Genomic DNA, 10,367 nt, shown 5'->3' on the forward strand with positions numbered 1-10,367 from the left:
ATTGAAATTTCAATAAAATTTCCAAAATAGCGTTGTCCTTTTATTCACGGGTAGTTTTGTATGTTTGCATTTGAAATAAGAGTACCGTAACTAAGTTACAGTACTCACGGGTAGTTTTGTACGTTTGTAGTTCAATAATACCAACTTCATGTCTTTCTGGTACAACTCATATAATAGTAAATTTTGATTAAAGATTCATGCCATGAAATAAGAGTACTGTAACTTAAGTTACTTAAAATACCTTCAAAATTTCTTATTTATGTTGAGGTATTGACAGATGCACACCCCTCGTAGTGCACACAAAGTCTTGACACCAAGTAAAGGGGTGACTTGGGTGGTGAAATATGATGTAATTTGATCAGTTACGCCATCCGGATTACCCATGAAGCCATTTAAGACAGGATTGTTCTTGTCTAGTAGGAACCTCCCCTCTCTGGCTATTTGAAGGTGAATTTCAACGAAAATGTAACCGGTGGTACGGCAGTATAGGCATGGAGTTTGTGATCAGTAGTTATAATTCGGCATGTGGCCGGATTGACAGCCATTAGAGCGGAGCTCGGGGCAGCATGAAAAGGCATTTCTCATGAGAGAATGTTAGAGACAGAGTGCATCTTGCTTGAAGAGAATTCAGCCACAGCAAATGACTGGATTGGTCTGGGAGAGTCGGGGGGGGGGGGGGGGGGGACAACCCTCGTTGTGTGACATCTGCAAGATGACGGGCAACTGTAGGGCATTTCAGACATTACATACATACAGTGAGGCGAACAGGGTTGCCTCCTTTGCTGCGCAGCATTTCGGTGAGATTTTTTCGACACATTAGGGGGTTCTTCCATTATTTTGGCATTTTTTGTTTTTAAATTTTGTTGGTTATACTCAAGCTAAAGTAATGTAAACAACCATTGTAACCAAAAAAATAAGTAAATAAATAAATAAATAAAGCCATTTAAGAGGCTCCCATAGCTGGGCAAACGAGAAGTTTAATGCTAATGGGAATGGTGGCTTTACGTAGGATTGAGGTTAAATCCAAACATCATGCAACCCCGACCTGATCTACCGAACAATGCCCACCCTAATATAAAGAATTTCAAATGGATCCAGTACTATTGGTCCAACATAGAATCTGTTACTAATTATTTAAAAAAAAGAAGAAACTCATTTTATCTAATATTTGACCAGCCCTATTTAAGAAATGCATAAATTATTTTAGAGATGTAAAAATTTTGGAGTTCCACATTTAAAAGCCGTTAAAAAAATGCCCTGTACTCTTCTTAATTATTTTAAAAAATACTTGAAAAAAATATTTGAACCCGTCTGTTTAGAAATTTTTTAGAGAAAAAATTATTTCAAAAAGCTTGCTTCTCAATTATTTTAAGAAATATGAAAATCCTTATTAATTATTTTAGGAAATGCTGAAAATCTTCTTAACCATTTTTTACCAAGCCTTATTGACATGCCAAAAAAAAATGCCAGTTAGGCAAAAACTTCTTAATCAATTTAGAAAACTCAAAAAATATTTTAAATAATACAGAAACTTTTTTTAATTATTTTTTGATGAGTCTTATTTCAATCTAACATGCGAAAAATTCTAAAAAAATTACCTCCCAGTCAGTATCATGGCGATCAAAGTCGTTGGAAAGATTGACATGCCGGTCGGTGTCACGGAATAGTTATTAATTATTAAGATATTCCACTTATAATTAATTTTTTATTTATTTTTAAAAAATATTTATTTTTCTATTTGTATAAATTTATATTTATATTTTCAATATCTTGTATATATTCACGGATAGGTTGCATTGGACTTTAATCAATGAATTAGCAAAATTAATCTTTGGTCAAGTAACATTCTAACTTTAATGCTAGCGTCCATATTCATGCATCTCTCGGTCGACGTGTTTGAATCTTCCGACACACCCCAGTCGTCAGCAACGACGAAACAAAACAAAATAGAATCAGAGTACTTCTTGGCCACCCATATACTCCCCGAGAGCTTGTAACCCCGGTCCATCTTGGCCACCATTCCCCGGGTTGTAATTTCTCGGGGAACGTACATAGGCGGCGCAGAAGGAATACATAAGAGCGGGATAAGTGGGAAAAGAAAGCGACACAGGTGCGCGTCGGCAGCTTCACTTCCGATTCCGAAGCCAGCCTGGAATTTCCTGTCATCTCATCTGCCCTCCGGTAGTTTTTTTTCTTTCTTTCTTATTTTTCCTCTTTTTTTCTCCCTCCATTTTTGTTTATTATTTTTATTTACTTACTTTTCGCTCATTAGTTTGGAGTTCTAGAAGGCATTCGACAGCTATTGAAAAAGTGTGACGTCTCCTAAGTTGTGAATCTCTTTCAAAAGATGAACAAAGCTGCTGATTGAATCGCTTCCTATTATTTTAAAAATATTTTATAAATTTATTTTATATTTTTTTATTTTTATATAGTATTTTGTCCTCTAATTTAGATGGTAGTGTTTATATAAGACTTATTTAATCTCTCGATATATTAAAAAAATTATTTCTTTTTTATATATATTTTTTTATGGGATTGGGATGCATCAGTCCCCGCTCCATCACATGGGTCGGGATTAGATGGCGCTTCCACGCTAAAGCGACGTTTTTTTTTTTTTTTTTTTAAACGGTCGCTTCCTTTCTCTCTTGTTCTTTACTTGGCTCCTGTTATTAATGGAATGGTGGGAGTGATGGTGGCTTAGTGGATTGCAGTTGAATTGGATTGTTTGATCGTGGCGGCACGCGTTACGCAGAGAAGGAAGAGAGAAAGGAAAAGTCGAGAAAGCTGGCCGATTGCACCCTGTTGTTCAGAGGAAAACCCCTTCATTTTCCCATTGTAAAAGAAGTCCTTTTTGGCCTTCTTCTTTGTGTTCTCCTCTCTATATTATAGTTGAGAAACAGGGGAAAGGAGCGCCTCGTTCCTTTATTACATATCCTATTTTCTGTTGTCTTCTTCCCTTCTCCTGTTTACCTCTAAGGAAGATTCTCTGTGTTTTTTATCCAAAAAAAAATGTTTTTCCTGGCTTAGTTTTTTTGAACTTCTTTTCTGCATGAAGAGTAAGCCTTCCTCTACCAGTTTTCGTATATTTTGGTTGATGATATATACCAGTTTCTCTGTTTTCTTCTTCCTGTCTGTAGCAGGAGAAAATCCTCTGTTTTGCGTCAAAAAAAGACTCCTTTTTCGCCTTCCTCGTGTTCTCTTCTCTCTTTAGTATACAAACAGTGCAAACAACTCGCCTTTCATCTGCTAGTCTCATCTTTTTCCGCATTCGCTTAGAAAATTTCGTTCTCTAATCTTTTCTCCTTGTCTTGTCTTATTCAGGAAACCCATTTTTTTCCCCCCCACAGTGTTTTTATTTTACCTCATAATTATTTTTTTGTCTCCGTTCTTCTGATTGATAAGATTTGGAGCTTACAAGGGCGAAAGGAAGTTCCTTTCTAGAAACATCTAGACCTCATTTCTCCATTCTCTGAATAAAAGAAGTGCGGGTGTCGCAGCTTCCGGGGAGCTTCGGCGAGCTTTGGATTCTATCATACCTCAGGTGAGGAATCTGTTCTTGTTCTTCTCTTTACTTCAGCATCCTCTTTATTCCCTTTTAGCATTTAGTAAAGGGTGTGGGTGCTTCAGTCCTCTGCTTGATATTACCTGGAAACTTTCCCAACATTCTCTTTCTCTTTTGAAAACTAAAAGTAAACATCGAACTTTTGAGATTAGTCATAATTTCTCCAAAAAAACGTACTCTTTCTATCATAATTTCCACCTTTTCTTTGTGTATCGTCTTCTATTTCTTGATTATTTCTTCTGATTTTTATTACAGGGTAGGTTGTTACTCTCTCTCTCTCTCTCTCTCTCTCTCTACCAGAAAAGAAACTCTATTTTTAGTATGTATTTATGTATGTATAATCTTGTGTTCTACTATTTTCTCTAGAAGAGTAGGAAGGAATACACCTTTCTATTTTATTTGGACAGTGCAAAGTGTCACTTGAAGGCTAAGGAAGTGTAATTGAATTTGCTGTTATTCAGAGTTGTCCTTTAAAACTAAATCTAGGGACTCATTTTTAAATCCCAGCTTGGTAGAACAGGCGTAGCATTTGCGAATTCTTGTAGTTTTGATGGTAGAGTAATTTGTGCCTTTATACTCTAGTTCTATTTCTTTAGAAGAAAGAAGGGCATTGTTTTTTTTTTTAAATTATATTCTTATTCACTAAATGAGCTAATGTCCATATAAACATACATGTATACATAAAACATTTGTAATTCAGCAAGTGTATAGAATTTTGCAATTGGACTTCCCAAATTAATTTGGATTGCCTCCATTTTCAATCCAAAAGATAGCCCATCGATTTGTTTCACAGCAATAATGCATGTTTGACCACCACTTTCTGTTTTTGAGTCATTAGAATAAAATCCAAAGAGATAAAACAAATTTTCTTACTTGTTTGTGCATGTTTTGATCATCAGAATAGATTCCATGACAAAGGATGGCGAGCAGGTCTGTTAAACCTGCCAAGTATTAGATCTATAGAATAGATTTGTTCTCGTATTTGTGGGGGACCAGTCCATTTTGGCTATTGCATGGAGGAATCATGGAACAAAATGTTGTTTCTAATAATTGTTTGGGAAAAGGGAATTTTCCATCTGTGGTCCACCAATCTGCCATGTGGTCTTCAAGGTGAAAAATAGAGATGAGGATTAAGGGCAAGGGCGCGACATCTGTCTTGTGTATTCATGAAGGTTTCTTCTGTAGAAATATATGCATGCCAAATGGGGAACTTATGCTGCATTCTCTGGACAACCAACTGGGTACAAACTTAGCAGGGAATGCACCTGATGTTTCTTTGTTTTGGTATGCTTGTTGATGAGTACATGTTTTAGTGTCTGCTGCATTATTTGAAGTTAAATGTAATCTGAATCCTCGAATACTTGTGCATGCAAAATTTTAAGAGTTTTTATTTGACTGATGTCCTACTGAAGTGTTTTGGTAATAGTTGCAATTGGAAAAGAAAAACTTCTTTGAGCTTCTTGAATGCATTTTTAAAACTATGTAGCAGCATCTAGTTAATGAGTTACCTTGATTTTTTGTTGCGACATGCAGATGAGCCGGAGTTCATTTTACATGGTCAGTAGCTAGACACGCCCTGTCAATCATGAAGATGAATTGTATATATTTGGCTGAGACAAAAGTATTCCAAGATGAAAATGCCATACCTTGTAGTTCGGACAGTACCGGAGGGTTGGAAGAAGACAATTGCTTGTATTTTGTCATACCGGAACTTAAATTAGAGCTTTTTGAGAAGGTCAGCAGGAATCTACCTTTGATCTTGGATGTTGGACGATCAAAAAATAGTTCAATATGTAACCAGAAATCATGTCCATGCAGCAATGAACTCATCTTTCCAAATTATATCAATTTTATCAGTCCCAATAGGAAGTTCGCACAGCATTTCATTGGATCGGAAGAACTTAGTTCTGATTCTATTCATATCTTTTGTAGAACAGAATCCCTGTTAAACATCCCCGTGAATGTGAGATATATGTTCAAAAGCTTAAAAATGCGAAGAAGAACAAGGAGTATTAATGATCTGGGCGATTTCATTGTTGAATGTTCTCCAGCAATTCGTTCAGTGAATGTAATTGTGAGTCCTTCAGGGCGATGGATTTTTGATTCTATAGAGGCAATTGTCAAAGCAAGGACCTTTATAAAAAGCTCACTATTCTTCAAGCTAGGCAATTCAGATGATACTGTGGGACACATTAGATCAAGATCGACCAGTACCAGACGAATAGAATTCTCAGAGTTGACAAGTTCTCCTTCTGGGCATTTTGATACCTCATCACAAAAGCCCATGATGGCGGTAATTCCTTTTAGGAAGCAGAAAACCATGTCTAACTTCTCCAAAGAGATGCTTCTGTTTTGCTCAGCTACAGACTTTCCATGTTCATATCAGTCCTCTTCATCTGCACACCACTTTACTTCAACAGGGCTTCTTCGCTGTGTGTGGAAGGGTGGGACTCCTCATTTTGTGTTCTCTCTGAATGATGATCCGAGGGAATTGTATTTGGCAAATCCTCTGAAGATCAAGTCCTCGGTTGACAGGGCCATGGATTACATGTACTTGTTTCATTCTAAAACTGATAGCCGGAAGGATTCAAGAAACCCCATCAATGGTGCCTCGAATGTTGTCGGTAAGATGAAGGTATCGAGTACTCTAGTTCTGAACTCGAATAGATCTAAATTCATAGAAACCAAGTTTGTCTTGTTTGGTGCTAATGGAGACCATTTCAAAGAAATGCAAAGTTCCTCCTCTCCTATTATGAAAAGCAAGGGATTATCTAAGAAGGTGGCAGGAATATTTAGACCAAGTCCTTCATCCAAGCATACATCTACTCACAAAGTTGGTGAAGCAAGCTCTCAATCTGAGGGTCTGGAGGAAGTGTTTATAGGTGAGGTGAGCAATATTGATGAATCATTTGCTTTGAATCACCTTGCAGATGATTTCCCACCCAATTTCGAGTTGGCTGCAATAGTTGTGGAAGACTATCAGCATGATAGCAATAAACTGGCAGCAAGTGGAGGTTGGGGCCTTAGCTTTCTCAACAGAGCTAGTCATGCTGATAACTGTCCAGAGCCTTCATCTGCTTCAAAAAACAGAGAAGAAATTCTCATGAGAAATTCAAGGAAATCTGCCAGGAGAATGAATGTTTTAGTTCCAGCTGGTTTCCATGGCGGTCCAATTACCAGAACTGGTGGCCCATCTAGTCTTGTTGAGAGGTGGAGGTCTGGTGGACATTGTGACTGTGGTGGGTGGGATGTTGGGTGTCCTCTGACAGTACTCGACAACTGCTGTATCCATTCAAAAACTTCGCCGCCGGAGGAATCACGAGAAGACCTCAGCTCAGTTGACTTGTTTATGGAGGTGTGTAAGAAATTGTTTCTTTTTCCTATTTTTGTAGGTTCCTTTTGACCCCTGTCCTTAATATCTTATGTATTCATTGTGCTTTTTGTTGAAAATTTCATGCTCTGGATTCATCTGCTTGTAGGAAATGGTGAGATGCCTAAGAAATTTTTAAATTTTCCAATTTTTCTTTGGCACCATGCTTGTGATTTTGTGAGTATGTCTCTGGGTAACTCAGAAGTGTGGTTTCTGTTGATCGCCAATTCTGGATATTCCCTTGTTATGAAAACTATTGTTTTGGTTGGTTACCCAATGATGCTTGCAATTTTTGTTCATCGTCGTCATCCCAATCTTCAGCTAGAACTTAACCAGTTGATCATGACTGTATTTGTGTTGTTGATTACACCTTTCATAGTTAATCTTGTTGAATGTTGTACAAGTTCTCAAGAAAATTTTTTTCTGATACTCACCATTACTCCTCAGTGACTCTTTTTCTGCCTCCTATTTTGAGCCTTTGAATTTGACATCTGGTATCCTACCTTATTGCATCTGCTGGTGGTTGCATGTATCGTGTCTTGTTTATGGGTGATCAACTCATTTTACATGGATGTACTACGTTAAAGTATAATTGCATGCTAGGTCTCAATTTTTTGAGTTGCGCCAATATTTTCTACTTCATTTCATACTCATTTCTCAAAACATCACCACAGTTCTGACTCTTGGAGCGGACACTTATCTTGACTCGTATGTCGTTTTTGTTGCACAAGACACCCTTCTCTCAGCTCTTTTATCCTTCAGTCTGAGCAAACTGACCCACTAACAGGTTGGGTACCTTCTTATTCACATTTGCATTTTATTTGGTTTATTCATGCCTCTAATCCTGCCATAGTATTACCATGACATGATGTCCTGGTCTAAACAAACTTATTTGTTGCTTTGAGTAAAATCGAGAGTTATATCCTAATGAGACAACTTAAAGATGTATATTGTAAGTCTGAATGAATGCTTGGATCTCTCAAATTATGACCTCCGAAAGGCATGGTTCGTATCATATCTGAGAAGTGGAAACTGATAGAAAAGAAAGGAGAAAGGAAAAAATCTTAAATCCTCATCTAATCATGCCATGTAGTTCATGTTGTTTTATACTTTTAACCTCTTCATGTTCTTTAATGGATCACACTTTTAGTGCGCTCTTCTTGTGCATCACATTATAGGAAGATCTTTGTTGTATCAATACAACATTTTTCAACTTATAATTGCTGGTTGCTGAGATGTTGGTTGCTCCAGGCGACAACAACATCTGAGTAAAACTTTGGATAGCAAACGCCCAGACCCTTGAGCAAAACTTGAAAGAGCTGCTGTTGTTTTTATTTTTTGTTACTTTTGCCCGACATCTAACATCTGTTGCAGCTGCACCCAGAAAAGGTAACTGTGAAGAGGCAAAGCAGAGACTGTTATGTCTTTTGAATTATCATCCATAGTTTATTATTTATTGTTAAATCGAGTGCAGAAAATTATTTCAACTTTTTCTCTTTAATATAAACATTCTCATTCTCTTTTATGAACGACAAGATGACCCTGGAAATCCTGAATTGGTGTTTGTATTCACAGCTCCATCTTGGATTAACTAAAATCCCAAGATGAAGATTTTAAAATTTTTTAATATCTGATATTGTTAATATATGTACATATATACATACGTAATAAACATATACTTCATCATTCAATTTCTTCTAGTGTATTATTGATGTTTGGAATTTTATATCATCGAAGAAATATGGAACTGTATTAATTATTTTTTCTCTTTTTTTATTTGCGGGGTGGGGAGATGTGGCTTTACTGCTGTTCATGTTCTGCATGTCTCTAAACGAGCATTGATGCAGCTTTGATTATGCTTGTAACTCTCAGGGTGCAAAGCATGGTGAACCGACGCTCAAGCTGGTGAATTCGAGTGAAGGCCTCTACATTATTTACTTTCAGTCAACTCTCTCGGCTCTGCAATCGTTCTCCGCAGCGGTGGCGATCATCCATACTCAAACACCAGACCTCTATCCAAACCTGTAGAACCAAGATGAGTTTTCTGCAACTGTAACCATCGGTTTTGCTTTCGTTCTTTTAAAGAGCGAGAAATTATAGAATAACTATACGGTGAAATAGATGTCTAGTATTTTTTATCCCTCTGTAATTTTCCACTAATGCTGTATAAATTCATGTATAAAAGGATTCATCTATTGTCATTTGCTTTTTTTAAGCATCAGTTTAATTCAAACAACAAGAGTATTTGGACTCCAATAAATCTTTTGCAGAATAGACTGATGCTTGGATCATCTGGTAAACTTTTTTCAGTAGTTTTTGATCCTGAGCAAGAATTTTGTTTCTCCTCTGCGGCTCAGCATCAAAGACTGGGACATAATGGATAGGTTCCTGCTATTAATGGAGCAAGCTCTTGTAAACAGAGACAGAAATACTTTGAGATTAGAGAGATCTTATCTCGTTGCTCTAATCCAATGTTCCACAAACACTCCTTTTTTGATTTTTGTTTCTGCTGCAAATCACGTGCATCATTTTATCAAAATTATATATAAAACATTGCCTTATCCTTATTTACAGATCGACCAAGATGATGCCATTTTTTTGGGGAAAAAAACCATCAATGGTTGGAGTTACTCATAGATTAGTGGGCGAGACAAAATATCCCTGTTCTATTCTAAGGACACGTTTGCTTCGCGGGCACAGCGGAGGAGAAAGTGGGTCAATGAAAAAAATGAGGAGCTAGAAAAATAGTTTTCTTATGAAAATAAGGTTTCGTGGGAAAGGAAAATCTATATAGGATATAGGAACATCCAATTTTTACCCGCTGAGAATTGGAACAATATTTTTTCAAAAATATCCTTAATAGGATAAGACCTTTTTTTTAACAAAAAATATAATATTTATTTTGTATAATTTTTTTAAAAAGTAGAAACTCAACCAAACATAAATATAAGCTACTCTAAAAATGTGCCCTTTTTTATGGTTAATTAAACATGCAAAATTACCTTTTCAGATACTATATACTCAAAATATTTTAGTAAGAAAAATTCTTTTTGCAAACAAGACAGAGTCTTAAATTGTTCAATTTTTCACCATATTCTTCTCTTTCCAGGACTTTGGCTCTTCCATTTCTCTCTCTTATGTGATATACCAAGAGAACTAAATGCTCACTGTTTGTGAGAATGTCAAACTGCTTTACACATCGTTTCACAGCTTACCATCTCAAATATTGCACTACTTTAGGCTGGCCTAAACTTATGGATATCATGTATAAGTTTAGAACAACATTTTCCACTGCAATGTTATCTTCATACAACAAATTAGAATATAGAAAACCAATATTCAATAGGTATATTAGATGGTTAATCACTACCTCTTTAAAATTGGAAAAAAATTGAATTGAGAACAAAACAAATACAATTTCAAAAGAGCTCAGAC

At 36.4% G+C, this 10,367-nt stretch overlaps 1 protein-coding gene across 3 annotated transcripts; it reads left to right on the forward strand.

Moving 5' to 3' along the window:
* The first annotated feature begins 2,492 nt into the window (after positions 1–2,492).
* Positions 2,493–9,192, forward strand: LOC103697417 (uncharacterized). 3 transcript variants are annotated; one of them, XM_039117090.2, is made up of 3 exons: positions 2,493–3,541; positions 5,096–6,917; positions 8,805–9,192. In XM_039117090.2, exons 2-3 carry the CDS (start codon positions 5,148–5,150, stop codon positions 8,958–8,960), a joined length of 1,926 nt encoding a protein of 641 aa, XP_038973018.2. In that variant the 5' UTR covers positions 2,493–3,541; positions 5,096–5,147; the 3' UTR covers positions 8,961–9,192. The 3 variants fall into 3 exon arrangements, with proteins under 3 accessions (XP_038973018.2, XP_038973021.2, XP_088575268.1); XM_039117093.2 differs by lacking the exon at positions 2,493–3,541 and adding an exon at positions 4,728–4,846; XM_088719142.1 differs by lacking the exon at positions 2,493–3,541 and adding an exon at positions 4,878–4,902.
* Positions 9,193–10,367: the final 1,175 nt, after the last annotated feature.

Source organism: Phoenix dactylifera, chromosome 3 (assembly GCF_051530095.1).
Source record: "Phoenix dactylifera cultivar Ajwa chromosome 3, Ajwa_hap1_PhDact_Kaust_v1.1, whole genome shotgun sequence".
Classification (NCBI taxonomy): Eukaryota; Viridiplantae; Streptophyta; class Magnoliopsida; order Arecales; family Arecaceae; genus Phoenix; species Phoenix dactylifera.